We start from the raw sequence: 16385 nt of genomic DNA on the forward strand, positions 1-16385 counted from the left end.
GCTTTGTTTAATACGCTAAAAAAAGATACTGTATCTTTGTTTAACAACTTGATGCCCAATGTGTGGCTATGTTGTCTCTGTCAGACTGTCACTCAATCGCGGCGAACAGTGAACGGATACAGCTACACGCTCATTAACTATAATATCATCTTGTCTGAAGATTTGGATTAGGAACAGTTGGACAGAAAAGATGCCAAGAAACGGAAAAGGACGGGCGGGACGTGGATTGCGTACCTAAGTTGCGCTCGACGGCGTGCGCGTAGGTGCGGTTGCGGTGCGGGCCGTGCTCCGGGTCCGGCGACCGGTAGCAGTCGGCGAAGATGGTGGACTGCAGCGCCGTCACGGAGGCGAACACCACCATCATGCCCGGCCCGGCCACCCACCCCAGCTGCGCCATGCTCCACGCCAGCGACAGCACCCCGGACCCGATCACCGCCGTGATCACGTGCGCCGACGCCGTCCATTCGTTCCCTGCGTTCCAATCCAATGGCGGGGTCAGCAAACATCGACGACCAAACGCAACGAGAGACAAGGATCCAAAGAAACCGATCGATGGATGGATCGACGGGGATGAGGTTCGGTCCGGGCGGGGCGCTCACCGTTCCTGACGATGTTGAGATGGCGCTTCGGCCCGTCGGAGGAGATGAGAGGGGCCGTGGCGTCGCCTCCCCCTTCGCCGAACGCCATCGTCGGAGGAATTCCGCTCCCTTCCCTTCCCGGCCGGCCAGCGGAGAGCACGGATGGGGAATCGTATCACGGAGCCTCACTGAACTGATTGGAAAACTTCTTGGCAAATGGTGGCTCGATCGGTCAGCTGTTATTTGAGGAGGCACTGATGCGTCGGTGGATCGAGAGGACGAGGAAAGAGGCCTATTGTACTAACGGGAATCGCATGCGTGAGAGGCTCTGCTGTGACTGGCTCCTCGAGTGTTCGCCGCGTGTAGGCCTCCACACCGGTGTGGTGAGGTGCTGCTACTTGGCGCCGCTTGATTGCGCTGTGGTCAATTCACACGGAGGTACAGCGCGGCACTCCGTAATTGCAGCGAATCTTTCGGGGCCACAGATTGTATGCGGAAACCAAATTTGGTTTTGAGAATGTTACTATGTGCAATCATTGCAGCATGCATGTTTTGTTCTTCGAACAATCGAGTATTCTGGATCTCTCCCGAACAAACCAGATTTACCTGGGCAGGGGTAAACTGTTTGGCATTTTGTGAAGTACACTAGACTTAGCTCTCCTAGAATGGACACGGTATCCGTCCGCATGCATGCTCGGACGTATCCACAAGAGGGCGGACATACAACCGTGTACCTCAAATCGTCCGGACACTTTTCAAATGGAATTTAAACAAACCGCATGATTTTCATGAAAGTCCGATGATTTTCATTTAAACATCCCATATTCCTGACGTTTCTGACATATTTTATTAAACAAAAGCAGACATTGACATTTTTTTTGAAAGCGTACACCCGTAGGTATACGCGCTACTTGTATTTATACATCAAGGAAGTCAGTACATGAACTCGTACAAATACAAACATACATAAAGGATACAAACAGTGCGGCTGCCACCACCAAACTGCAGCAGAGTTGGTCCATCGCCTTCTCCGTACAAGCCGAAGATGCTCAGCGCCAGTGTCTTCCGCCGTCGAAACTGCTGTAGAAAACCACCGACGACGTGGAGCATGAAACCCAGAGCCGATGAAGCCCCTCGTCCTCTGGCTTTACTAAGCCGCAATAGCCTCTCAGCCTAAAGACCAGGATGAAATTCGGTAAGGATCCGGCGGCCGGAGGCAACCTCTCTCCATGAGGCGCTCTTCGAGCTGGCATCGGCTCGGATATAGGGATTTGACCACTCTGCCCACACCGAGACGGCCAGATCCACGCGCCACTACCCCGTACCGATGAACGTCACAACTGCTCGCCTTCGTGCCCGCGCACAGCTTCGCTATGCATGGCGGCTGTCGTGGACTTAACACGGCAGATGCCCTAGCAAAAGGACTTAGGTCTGGAGCCATCGCAACTAGGTTAGGTTGAAGGGGTTAAACGGGTAAAAGGACACAGAGAGTTTACCCAGGTTAGGCCCCTCTCAACGAGGTAAAAGCCTACTCCTGCTTTAGGTTGTATTGCTTGGGTTTCGATTACCATGGAGCGAATACGCTTGACCTAGTTCTCGTTCAATTGTTTCTTGAGTTAACCCGCCGTCGGGTCACCCCTTTATATACAGGTTGATGCCCGGTGGCTTACAGAGTTCCGGCCGGCTCATACACACTGTGTACGGCTCGATAACTAACTAAGCTTGCCTTACAGTACAAGTTAAACATATGGCGGCTCACATCCATGGGCCTCAAGTCGTCCCCGGGTCTTGGGCCTTCAATAAGTTTGCTCTATGAACCGCCATCTTCATCTCTTCTTGGGCCTCGTTATTTTAAGCCGCCAGTGAAATGACCTGCCCTCCCTGGGCAGGTCATACCCAGTAGTTATATCCCCAACACTAGGCCCCAGGTTGATTTGAACTTGTTCACATCAATCTTCGGTACTTGACTTAACAGAATTTTCCATCGCTAATCCCTTTCCAATTCATTATAACCCGCCTTGACGTCACATCTCAGAATTATGTTAACCGCCATGACACCATCTCACATTAACTTCACACGAAGCCCAGAACATCTCAACATATCTTTATCTTTAATAGATCTCCCGAAAATCGAGGCGTCCACGTAGCCACATAATCATTTTTTCAGCCTCCTCGATTCCTGCGCATGCCATTTATCCATCTCCTTATAAATAGGGACAGGGGTCCTTTTCACTTTTTCACCCTTGCCCCTCGTCTTCGCCTTCCTCCTCGCAACGTTCCTATGCTCCCAAGCTCCGCCGCCGTCGGCCTTCGTCAACTGCCTCGACTGCGGCCGCTGCATCAACCTGAACGGATTAGAGCACTGCGGCGCACTTTCGCTGTTCAACTGCATCAGTAAGTACTCCTCCTCCCATGTAGCAGATCTCCATTAGGGTTTGCCCAGTTCGTCGGAGTTCTTCTCTGTTCTTCTTTTCCTTATTTAGATCACGTAGTTGAATCTGAACATGATATTGAAGACGCGCGGTAGTAGCTTAACATCCCTTTTCCAATCGCAGTAGATGTTTTTTCTGTATAAGATCCATCTGAACATATGAGTTATTCCACCGCCTTCACTTCAGGTCTAGAATTTATTTCCTTTTTCTGAACCTCTATAAATCCAAAATTTTAGCACCAATTCGTGAAATCTGTTTGTCCATGACTTAGCAAAAATCACTCATAGATCCACTCCACTGAAAACGTGTGGGTGGTTCATATAATAAACCACAACCCGCCATATAGCATTAGTCCCCTTGTTAAGCCGGCAAGATATGTTCTTCACACGCATAACCCGGTACTGTCTTCCGGTTTAGCTATGTCATTCTTGGTAGCACTTACTTTTTGATGACTAGCCGACTTAGCATCAGAATCCTTAACCCGACAATATTTTCCTTTGTAGTAAAAAATGTCTAAAGCGAAGACCGTCACCTCATGCAACTGGGTCGTTTCCTGGGTCCTCGAGGAAACATTGAACGAATGTGTTCAAACGGGCGTCTTAGCCAACAAAGATGTCATCCATTGGAGGGTCCCAGGCATAGAAACCCCTCCTGAGCCCAAGGAAGATGAAGTAATTGCCTTTACTGATCATCTGCTCTGAGGTTTTACTCCTCCCGGCTCAAAAATCTTCCGTGATGTGCTGCACTTTTTCAAGCTCTACCCTCAAGATATTGGGCCCAATTCCATCTCAAACATTTGCAACTTTGAAGTGTTCTGCGAGGAGTACCTACAACAGGAGCCCACTATAGAACTATTCAGGGAATTTTACTATTTAAACCGGCAGACTGAGTTCACAGACGGGCTCAGCCTAGAGTTAGGTGGCATTTCGCTTCAGAGGTAGAAAGAAGCCACCTTCCCAGGCGCCAAACTGCCCAGTCATCCCAAGGACTGGAACCAAACTTGATTTTACTGCCAAGATACTTCTCCAGAAGGAGAGAATCCTCTGCCAGGTTATCGTGAGAACCGGCTTAGCAACAGGCACCCTTTGCCAGAATGGATCAGCATAGAAGAATGGGCCAAATATATGCTTGTCTTTTCAAAGATCAGAGCCTTAATGGCTAACGGCTTGACTAGAATCGATCTAGTCCGATGTTGGGTCGCATGGAGAATTCTGCCCTTAAGCCGCTGATCCGGTTTAATGTGCGAGTACACTAGAGATGCCAAAGATCCCCAACGACACTGCCATATAGTGCTAACTGATGAAGACATCAATGACATGACCAAAACCCTGCTGAACGAGAGCTTGGCAGATTGCAGCAAAACATGGTTAAATCCTTTCTGTGTAATCAACAAACCGCCAGCTGTAAGTATTTAAACGATTTCCAACTTTAGTCATCTTCCGTTGAATTATTTTCTTAGCCATTTGATTGTTGCAGGCCGACTCTTCTTTCTGGAATAAGAAACTTCAAGATAAACCGGCGAAAAAGACCCAAACAAAGAATAAGGCTCCTAAAAAGCCTGCCAAGAAGAAGACCAACCCCTCTGAGTTATTTGACTTGGATGACAATGATGAGTCGGAGGTAAAATTTGACTCCCTTCGCTCATTTCTTGTACATCTTATTGATAATGATCACTATCAGGATGATGCGGAGGCCAGCTGTGCAGACGATGAAGAGGTAATTATTCTCTCCTCCGGCTCAGAACATTTGCCAAGACAGAAAGTTCAACAATCGAGCCGGAAAGTAAGGTTTTCTCACCCTTTAGCTCATCTGGATCCCAACTTTCTTTTGAAGAAACAACAACATGAAGCTCGCCGCACAACCCGGAACATCGGCGGTGGGATTCTCTCCTCCGGCTTACCCAACACGCTGAGGGAGTCCTAGACTAAGGGGTCCTCGAGAGTCCGGCACGTGTGCTGTGAGCCAGACTGATGGGCCATGAAGACATAAGGTAGAAGATTTTCCCCCGTGTCCGGATGGGACTCTCCTCTACGTGGATGACAAGCTTAAACATCCGGATGTGTAGTTTCCTTTCTCTGTAAACCGACTCTGTACAACCCTAGGCCCCTCCGGTGTCTATATAAACCGGAGGGGTTAGTCCGTAGAGGCTATCAGAATTCATATAGGCTAGGCATCTAGGGTTTAGCCATTACGATCTCGAGGTAGATCAACTCTTCTAACCCCTATACTCATCAAATACAATCAAGCAGGACGTAGAGTTTTACCTCCATTAAGAGGGCCTGAACCTGGGTAAACATCGTGTCCCTCTTATCTCCTGTTATCTTCGATCCTCAGATGCACAGTTCGGGACCCCCTACCCGAGATCGGCCGGTTTTGACACCGACATTGGTGCTTTCATTGAGAGTTCCACTGTGCCATCGACAAAAGGTTCGATGGATCGTTCGATCATCAATAACAATGCCGTTTCAGGGGAAACTTTCCTCCCAGGTCAAATTTTTTGTGTTCGGTGGCCTCGCTCTGCGTGCCAACTCGATTAGCCACCTCGAACAAATCGACAACTACGCCCCCGGTCATCAGATCATTTTCGGGAACCTAGATTATGTCGCTGATATCCGGGGAGACTTGATCTTCGAAGGGTTCGCGGCCCCGATCACTGCTCTGGCCTTAGATCTGGAGCAAACTGCCAGGTCTGAAGATGGGAGTTTGGAGCCCACCGGACTCTCTGCTACAAATCTCACTATCATAGATCTGGAGGCGATTGTGTCCTCGGCAAACTCAGAATCAGATCGGGTTCCCCCTATCATTGAAAGGCCGGACTCGCCCCGGACTCTAGCTCTGAACTCTCGAAGTCTGCATCGAGCAAGCATGGCCAGGAGGCCTTTGCCCCGGCCAGCCCCGCGGACTCTCGTTTCCCCGTTGAGGGAGTCCTGGACTATGGGGTCCTCGGGCGTCCGGCCTGTTAGCCATGGGCCGGAATGATGGGCTGTGAAGATACGAAGACCGAAGACTGCACCCTGCTACCTCTTGAGCACTGCGTTGGTTTTCCCTGAAGAGGAAGGGATGATGCAGCAAAGTAGCGTAAGTCTTTCCCTCAGTTTTTGAGAACCAAGGTATCAATCCAGTAGGAGGCTACGCGTGAGTCCCTCGTACCTGCACAAAACAAATAAATCCTCGCAACCAACGCAAATAGGGGTTGTCAATCCCTATAAGGCCACTTACGAGAGTGAGATATGATAAGATAATATTTTTGGTATTTTTTGATAAAGATGCAAAGTAAAAGAAAGGCAAAGTAAATAGCAAAGGAAATAACTAAGTAGTAGGAGATCAATATGATAAAGATAGACCCGGGGGCCATAGGTTTCACTACTGACTTCTCTCGAGAGCATAAGTATTCTACGGTGGGTGAACAAATTACTGTTGAGCAATTGACAGAATTGAGCATAGTTATGAGAATATCTAGGTATGATCATGTATATAGGCATCACGTCCGAGACAAGTAGACTGACTCCTACCTGCATCTACTACTATTACTCCACTCATCGACCGCTATCCAGCATGCACCTACAGTATTAAGTTAAAAACAGAGTAACGCCTTAAGCAAGATGACATGATGTAGAGGGATAGACTCATGCAATATGAAGAAAACCCCATCTTGTTATCCTCGATGGCAACAATACAATACGTGCCTTGCTGCCCTTACTGTCACCGGGGAAGGACACCGCAAGATTGAACCCAAAGCTAAGCACTTCTCCCATTGCAAGAAATATCAATCTAGTAGGCCAAATCAAACTGATAATTCGAAGAGACTTGCAAAGATAACCAATCATACATAAAAGAATTCAGAGAAGATTCAAATATTAGTCATAGATAGACTTGATCATAAACCCACAATTCATCGGTCTCAATAAACACACCGCAAAAAGAAGATTACATCGAATAGTTCTCCACAAGAGAGGGGGAGAACATTGTGTTGAGATCCAAAAAGAGAGAAGAAGCCATCTAGCTACTAACTATGGACCCGTAGGTCTGAGGTAAACTACTCACACTTCATCGGAGGGGCTATGGTGTTGATGTAGAAGCCCTTTGTGATCGATGTCCCCTTCGGCGGAGCTCCGGAACAGGCCCCAAGATGGGATTCGTGGATACAGAAAGTTACGACGGTGGAATTAGGGTTTTGGCTCCGTATCTGATCGTTTGGGGGTACGTGGATATATATATAGGAGGAAGGAGTACATCGGTGGAGCAACAGGGGGCCCACGAGGGTGGAGGGCGCGCCTGGTGGGGGTGGGCGTGCCCCCCTACCTTGTGGCCTCCTGTTTCCTTTCTTGACGTAGGGTCCAAGTCTCCCGGGTCTTGTTCGTTGAGAAAATCACGTTCCCGAAGGTTTCATTCCGTTTGGACTCCGTTTGATATTCCTTTTCTTCGAAACCCTAAACCAGGCAAAAAAACAGCAATTCTGTGCTGGGCCTCCGGTTAATAGGTTAGTCCCAAAAATAATATAAAAGTGGATAATAAAGCCCAATAATGTCTAAAACAGTAGATAATATAGCATGGAGCAATCAAAAATTATAGATACATTGGAGACGTATCACACCCGTGTCCAGACGGGACTCTCCTTGGCGTGGAAGGCAAGCTTGGCGACCAAATATGTAGATTCCTTTCTTTGTAACCGACCTTGTGTAACCCTAGATCCTCCCGGTGTCTATATAAACCGGATGACTTAGTCCGGAGGATAGATGCATTATCATAACCATACAAGCTAGACCTCTAGGGTAATACTCATATTCATCAACATCAATCAAGCAGGACGTAGGGTATTACCTCCATAGAAAGGGCACGAACCTGGGTAAAACATCGTGTCCCCTGTCTCTTGTTACCATTGACCTTAGACGCACAGTTCGGGACCCCCTACCCGAGATCCGCCGGTTTTTACACCGACATTGGTGCTTTCATTGAGAGTTCCACTATGTTGTCGCCAAAAGGTTTGATGTCCCCTTCAACCGTTAATAATGACGCTGTCCAAGGAGAAACTTTCCTCCCGGGAGAAATCTTTGTGTTCAGCGGCTTCACACTACGGGCCAATTCGTTTGGCCATCTGTAGCAGATCGAAAGCTACGCCCCTGGCCACCAGGTCAGATTTGGGAGCTTGAACTATGTTGCGGAAATCCGTGGAGACTTGATCTTCGCCGGATTCGAGACCGCGGCTACCACTCCTGGTCACCCCGAGAGACATGACCTAAATCTGTGATCGGACTGCATCCAGGAGACAGGTCCCGTAACCGCTCTGGCCCTAGATCCGGAGTAGAGTGCGCCATCCAAGGCCGGGAAGCTCAACCCCGCCACAGAGGCCACAAATTCCCTGGCGTTGGAGCCGCACATAGACTTGATCTCACACGATTCCTGTGCCACCGAAACTCCAGACTCGTCTCCGGCCGTAAGTTCCGAACCATGTGAGCCCGTAGACGCCGAACTTGATCGTCTATCGATCTTCGAATTCAGCATCGCAGACATCTTCCAGCACTCGCCTTTGGGTGACATGCTAAACTCATTTAAAATCCTGTCCTTGACAGAGGACTCACAGCCGAACTATATCGGTCCAAACTAGGGGCTGACGGTGGAGAATTTTGCTTCCCACCCGCCACCCACTTCATAGCCACGGTCGAGGATTTGACCGACACTCTTGATTACGACTCCGAGGACATCGACGGTATGGACGATGATGCCGGAGAAGAAGAGGCCCAGAACCCGCCGTTTACCGGATGTTGGATGGCCACTTCCTCGTATGATGTATACATGGTGGATGCACCAAAGGAGAACAACGGTGATGACAAGGAAGATCCAGCTGAGGATAAACCTTCCGAAATACAATTCAAGCGCCGGTGTCAGCGGCGCCGCTCTAAGTCACGCCGCAGTAAAGACAACAACACCGGCACAGGAGAAGATAACACTCCAGAAGGGGCCGAAGACAATGAAGACCCCGTTGAAACTGCTAATGAACATGTTGAACGGGAAGATGGGCAGGTTAGCCCTGGTAAACAGGGCATGCACGAAGACTCAAAGGACGGAAGTTATCTTCCGCTCTCCGAGGATGAGGTGAGCCTTGGCACCGACGATTTCATCGTGCCTGAGGAACCTCTTGAGCAGGAGCGCTTCAAACGCCATCTAATAGTCACTGCAAGGAGCCTGAAAAGGAAGCAACAGCAGCTTCAAGCTGACCAAGATCTGCTCAATGATAATTGGACCGATGTCCTAGCAGCCGAAGAATACGGCCTCAAGCGCCCAACCAAACGCTACCCAAAGCGCAAATTTCTACCTCAATTTGACGAGGAGGCGCCGGAATACATACCACCATTGTACAATGCGGCTGACCGACCACCATGTGGTCAGAACAAAATGGCAACTCACGCCGAACGCCAGCCCGCCCCGCTTCATCGCACAGGTAGAGGTAAATTAGCCCACAGCCATACATATGACCTCCGACAAAACCTGAACAATAAAGCAGGACATACCAGATCAATCTACGGATCGCGAGGACGTGCCTCGACACGCGACGCCGACCACCTATTCGGACGTGACAAACTTAGTCATGCGCGGGCTGAAAACCGTAGACAGACTCCATCAGAGCTACGTCGCGATACGGCCCGATATAGAGGTGCCGCACACCCTCATTGCTTCACTGATGAGGTCATGGATCATGAATTCCCAGAAGGGTTCGAACCGGTGAATATAGAATCATACGATGGAACCACGGACCCCGCGGTGTGGATCGAAGACTTCATTCTCCACATTCATATGGCCCGCGGCAATGACCTCCACGCCATCAAATACCTCCATTTAAAACTCAAGGGGCCAGCTCGGCATTGGCTCAACAATCTGCCTAAAAATTCTATTGGCAGCTGGGAGTACTTGGAAGAGCCCTTCCTCGATAACTTCCAAGGTACATATGTTCGACCTCCGGACGCTGGTGACTTAAGCCATATAGTTCAATAGCCCGAAGAGTCCTCCAGGAACTTCGGGACTAGGTTCTTAACTAAAAAGAACCAAATTGTTGATTGTCCGGATGCGGAAGCCCTAGCAGCCTTCAAACACAGCATCCGCGATGAATGGCTCGCCCGCCACCTCGGCCAAGAAAAGCCACAATCCATGACGGCCCTCACGGCACTCATGACCCGCTTTTGTGCAGGCAAGGACAGTTGGTTGGCCCATAGCAAAAACAATGCAAGCGACGCCGGCACCCCTGAAGTTAAAAATAACAAAGACAAGCCTCGACGCAAAAGATACAAGCGTCGAAACAATAGTGACAACATCGAGGATACGACGGTCAATGCCGGATTCAATGGCTCTAAGTCCGGTCAGTAGAAGAAGCCGTTCCAAAAGAACAATTCAGGCCCATCCAGCTTGGACCGCATACTTGATCGTCCGTGCCAGATTCATGGCACCCCGGACAAACCACCCAATCATACAAATAGATATTGCCAGGTTTTTAAACAGGCCGACAAATTAAACGCCGAGAACAGGGAAAAGGGATTGCAAAGTGAGGACGATGACGAAGAGCCCCGGCAACCGAACACAGGGGGACAGAAGAAGTTTCCCCCTCAGGTCAAAATGGTGAATATGATATACGCTACCCACATCCCCAAGAGGGAGCGCAAGCGTGCTCTCAGGGACGTCTACGTGATAGAGCTAGTCGCCCCAAAATTTAATCCATGGTCGTCATGCCCGATCACTTTTGATCACCGGGATCATCCAACCAGTATCCGTCACGGTGGCTCAGCCGCACTGGTCCTAGACCCAATAATTGACGGGTTCCACCTAACTCGCGTCCTTATGGACGAAGGTAGCAGCCTCAATCTGCTCTATCAGGATACAGCGTGAAAATGGGCATTAACCCATCACAGATCAAGCCCACCAGGACTACCTTCAAAGGAGTCATACTAGGCGTAGAGGCCCGCTGTACGTGCTCAATCACACTAGAGGTTCTCTTCGAATCTCCGGACAACTTCCGAAGCGAGGAGTTAATCTTCGATATCGTCCCCTTCCGCATCGACTATCACACACTGCTCGGACGAACTGCGTTTGCTCGATTCAACGTAGTACCACACTATGCTTATCTCAAGCTCAAGATGCCTGGTCCACGCGGCGTCATAACCGTCAATGGAAGTATGGAACGCTCCCTCCGTACAGAAGAGCACACAGCTGCCTTAGTAGCAGAAGTACAGAGCGGCCTTCTCAAGCAGAACCTTAATTCGGCTGTCGAGCCCACGGACACCGTTAAGAGGGTCCAAACTACTCTGCAGCAGGAGAGCTCGGCTCATCAGGAGCTCTACTAGCAATCCGGCCTTCATCTTAGTCCCGATCAAGTGGTGTCATTCGTGTTGCGCGTACATAACTACGTACTCAAAATCCCATGGGCATCGACGGAGGCATAGCTAGCTTGTGGTCCATAGTACAGTTCAACCGACATCGGATACACACATACTTTCACTTTTACTTGTTTCATTTTCAGGTCTCAATCCCACAGGCCCCATCTGGTGGTGTGGTCATTGGTCCTCTTGAAGGATAAACACACCAAGACAGCGAGAAACGCAGACATGTGGGGGACTTTTTAGGTGATTTCGTTAACGATAACTCTACCTGTTTTTCAGGACCCACATGCATCTCTCCCTTGGTTTCGGCATGACAAATAGCCTGTTGCTTATCGCACTACCTGTATCAATGCGCCTTGACGTACTAATTAAATTACAATGAGAACAGTTTGCGGCTGGAGCTTTAGGACCCCAGCTTTTTTACCTTTGCACCTTTTCTGTTTTCTTTCTCTTTTTTCTCTGAGCTCCCCTGTGGATAACCCTATCAGGTAGCACCCATACACTTTGGTACTTTTGATGTTTTCCAGGGGCTTCATGGCACCCCACACTATGGCAACAAAAGTCCGAACACTTTTTATAAGTATAGTTCGGCACCCCAAATTTAGCATTATATGCATTGACTCCGAATCATGTCTTTGGTCAATAGTTGGGTTGCCCGGCTCCTGTGCTACCTTACGTTCCGCTCTATCGGCTAAGGTAGTAAAGGGAGAACTACTGCGATTGTGCCTTGGTTTACCCAAAAGAGCACCTTAGTAGAGAAAGCCGAAAACTGATCGTCATGATGCGGCGAGAGCCGGTCAGCTGTTCGGAGGTTACAAATCATTGGAGATTTATTTCACATTACGTGAAGGATTGGTACTTCCCGATCATACGCTTATAACACTCTAGTTTGGATACTAGGGGCTGCGCCCATGTTTTTATTGTCGAACTCCTATGGCTAAGTGAGGGTGTTACAGCCGCATAGTCTGGTTGCCTGATTCGTTGCGCTAAACAACTCCTTCAAGGACCATCTAATTGGATCAAGATTGTTTAGATTCCATCCGAACACCCCCGTACTACCTACGTGGGCGCAGAAGTCGACGACTGGTTAACCCTCAGATTTCATACAACACGGCCGCACAGGAAGTAAAAATTTAAAAACATAACAAGCATTATATTGTGTAATCACTTTGTTTTATCATACAAGGTAGAGGGAGCTTGAATACATTCATTCAAAGATAGTGTCTTTCACACAATGATCCGCAACAATGCGGGACCCCTCCAAGACATCGCCCAAGTATCGCTCGGGTGTGCGGTGCTCCTTGCCCTCCAGCGGCCCCTTGGTCGCTAACTTGACAGCGTCCAGCTTCGCCCACCAGACCTTGCAATAGGAGAAGGCCAGACGCGCCCTCGATGCAGACGGACTGCTTGATGACGTCTAGCCACGGACAGGCATCCACCAGCTTCTTCATGAGGCCGAAATAGCGACGCCTGTGCATACAGAAGTCTCCGATGGCTGCGGCCAACAGCGATGCATGTGCATACATTTCAGACAAATTTAGTTAGTTTCCTGCAATAGTAGATTGATCCTATGTCCAATTTTTTCTTTCCGAACACCGGACGGTGTCTCAGGGGCTATTGTCTATATTGGGATTTTCTCCTTTTTGTGCCACTTACCTCAAAACCTGTCAGCAGGCTGCAGCAGGCTTTGGTTAGTCCGCTCTTGGTGGACTGAACCCTTTCAATTACCGCGCCCATAAGGACACGGTGCTCATCCACAATGGAAGCGCATCGCAGCTCTTCCAGCAGATTATCCGGTGCCCCTGGTTGGACAGGGGTCACCGGCGGAACAGGCATCCCCCCTTCTTTCAAAGGAGGTTGCGTGCTGGATTTCGGAGCCGCATCAGTCTCCGAATCGAGTCCGGCTGAGGGCCGAACTGAATACGGCCCTCCCCACCAGTCTCCATGGGGATTGACTCCCCCTGGTGTCCAGCGGTGGGGGTTTCGCCTTTTGGCACCTCCCGAGCCTCTCCCCCACCTGGAACAGTCCTTCGGGACAGCACCCCCATATCGTCCTTGGCCTTGGGGGAGTGAGCGGCGTGCGGTGAATCGTTGGCCATCGCCTTTGAGTCCAGCGAACCTCGTGATGAGGATCGTCGGGAGTTGTCGTGGGCCGGACTGCAATAGCATAACTAATTATATTAATACAACAAAGAGGAAAGACTTGGTTTATGGGCGGATATGGGTTTTAGCACTTACGATGCGGCCCGAGGCTTAGTGCGGGGGCGTCTCTCCGGACTACTATCGACGTCCCATGCGGAGTTATCCGCAAGGGAGCTCTTCCCTTTCTTGGATGTCTCCGCCTCCAGATTCATGGAAGCCGCCCTCTTCTTCCTTCCCTCATCAGGGGGAGGGTTGTTCTCCTCCTCCTCATCGTCGTCGTCTTCGACGGCGGAGGAGCGGGTCTTATCTTCGGACGTCGCGTCCGAAGCGCCCTTGTGGCGGGGGCCACTCCGGACCCCCTTGGTCTTCCCTGTGGCCTTCTTCTCCTGTGCCTTATAGGGCGTCGGCACCAGCATCTTCGCTAGACGCGGGATGACTGGTTCTTGAGGCAGCAGAGTTGGACATTGGATCCACTTCGCCTTTTCCATCCACTCCTGAAGAAGCCATGATAATAAAAGCTTAGATATCATCCTTGCAACAAGCAAGTAAAGGATGCAGTAAAGATTTACCTTGCTGGCGGAGCGATTAACGCTGTACCCGCGGTCCGAGGTTGTGGCCGGCGATGTCTCGTTGCCCTTGAAGAGCAACTTCCAGGCATCTTCATGGGTTGTTTCGAATAGCCTCTCTAGGGTTTGGTGCTTCATCGGGTTAAACTCCCATAGAGAGTGACTTCGGCTTTGGCAGGGGAGAATTCGGTGAACTAGCATCACCTGGATTACATCGACAAGTTTGACATCCTTGTCCACCATGCTTTGAATGCGCATTTGCAGCACTGTCAGCTCGTCTGACGAACACCAGTTCGGGCTCTTCTCAACCCAGGAGGTGAGTCGCATGGGAGCTCCGGAGTTGAATCTGGCAACCGCGGGCCAGGTGGCATCGCGGGGTTCTGTAATGTAGAACCATTGTTTCTGTCATTCCTTGACAGACTCCACGAAAGTGCCTTTTGGCTAGGAGATGTTGGCCAGCTTACTCACCATGGCGCCTCCGCACTCCGCGTGCTGGCCATCCACCACCTTAGGCTTCACATTGAAGATTTTGAGCCACAGCCCGAAGTGGGGTTGGTTTCGGAGGAAGGATTCACACACAATGATGAACACCGAGATATTGAGAAAGAAGTTCGGGGATAGGTCGTGGAAGTCTATCCCATAGTAGGATATCAACCCGCGAATGAAGGGGTGGAGTGGAAACCTTAACCCACGAAGGAAATGAGGGATGAATACTACCCTCTTGTTGGGCTTCGGCGTGGGAACGATTTGTGCCTCGGCTGGAAGGCGGTGGGCGATTCCCTTCGCCAGATACCCGGCCACCCGAAGCTCGGCGACGTCCTCCTCCTTGACGGAGGAGGCCATCCACTTGCCTTGACCTCCGGATCTAGACATGGTTGGGTGCTTGCTCGAGTGGGAAACAGATGAGAACTTGGGCGCTAGAGCTCAAGAGTGGAAGGGCAGAGGAAGAGAGAAGGCGTGGGTGAAGAAAAGGGATTCTTATCTCATTATAAAGGCAGTAAATATTGAACGCCTCCTCACTCGCCTTGAAATTCGCCTACTCCCAAGGCTGTATAAACAGCATGGTTGGGTTACCCACACTCGTATTGATGAGGATCCCGCAATAAGGGGACACGATCTCTGCTTTGACAAGACGTGCCAATGGAAATCGCATCTCAAAACACGGGATGGCAGACAAAACGGTTCGATATAGTGACCGGGCAGACGTGATGTCATGTTGTAAAAAATTTGTCAGCGGATTGGACTCGTGGAATATTATATTCTCTCTATGGTTGTGTGTGGTGTTGTGTTACAAGTCCGGACACGTTCAAATATGTCCGAAGACTATCTTGGAGTTCGGAGGGAGGAACCCACCTTGCAATGCCGAAGACAGATCTACGCGCCGGATATGTTTACATTGAAGCCAGGTTCAGGGGCTACTGAGGGAGTCCTGGACTAAGGGGTCCTCGGGCGTCCGGCCTGTTAGCCATGGGCCGGACTAATGGGCTGTGAAGATAGGAAGACCGAAGACTGCACCCGTGTCCGGATGGGACTCTCCTTGGCGTGGAAGGCAAGCTTGGCGACCAAATATGTAGATTCACTACTAGGGAAAAGCCTATACACAGAATTTTACCAGTAGCGCTGTACAAAATCAAGCGCTGCTGCTACTTAGTAGCAGCGCGCGTAAATAAACCGTGCTACTGCTATAAGTTTAGCAGGAGCGCGTACTAGCGAAAAGCGCTGCTGCTATGTTTGAACTGGGCGCACATGGCTAGCCCAACCTAGCAGTAGCGCGTATAATGGCCCAGCGCTACTGCTAATCTCCTTAGCTCCAGCACGCTTACATGTAAAGCGCTGCTGCTAACGGAAATAAAATAAAGTGAAAAACAAGTAGAAAAGTAAATGAAAATGAAAGAAATAGAAAAAGGAGAAAGGGAAAAAATAAAATGTAAAGAAAAATAAAAGAAAAAAGGGAAAAAGGAGAAAGGAATAGCAGTAGCGGGTTCTGCAGAAAATCGCAATAGCTGCAGTGTGTATTCCAGAACACGCTGTAGCTAACGTAGCAGTAGCGCCCTTTCTGGAATGCGCTACTGGTACTTCTGACTTAACCACGCAGTTCATCCTTCCCCACGGCCACTTCATCCCCCAAATCAACTCCACTCTCGCCGCCACCGCCGCCCCTCAGCTGCCGCGTGCTCTCCCCACGCCGCCCCTGACCCCAGATTCAACGTCGGCCCCGCCCCTGACGTCAACGCCGCCCCCGACCCCGACCTCAATGCCGCCCCGGACGCCGCCCCCGCCCCCCTCCCCGACCTCAACGCC

General features: G+C 50.1%; 1 protein-coding gene across 1 annotated transcript in view; it reads right to left on the bottom strand.

Moving 5' to 3' along the window:
• The window catches only part of LOC119355446 (probable amino acid permease 7), a 9805-nt gene extending 8819 nt beyond the window's left edge, over nt 1–986 (bottom strand). Inside the window, exons 1-2 of the mRNA XM_037622251.1 lie at nt 600–986; nt 235–471 (exon numbers count right to left, since the gene is read on the bottom strand). Of these exons, the coding sequence (XP_037478148.1) occupies nt 235–471; nt 600–687 (325 nt within the window). The 5' untranslated portion in view covers nt 688–986. The remainder of the gene's footprint in view (nt 1–234; nt 472–599) is intronic.
• Nucleotides 987–16385: the final 15399 nt, after the last annotated feature.

This window comes from Triticum dicoccoides, chromosome 2A (assembly GCF_002162155.2).
Source record: "Triticum dicoccoides isolate Atlit2015 ecotype Zavitan chromosome 2A, WEW_v2.0, whole genome shotgun sequence".
NCBI classification, from domain to species: Eukaryota; Viridiplantae; Streptophyta; class Magnoliopsida; order Poales; family Poaceae; genus Triticum; species Triticum dicoccoides.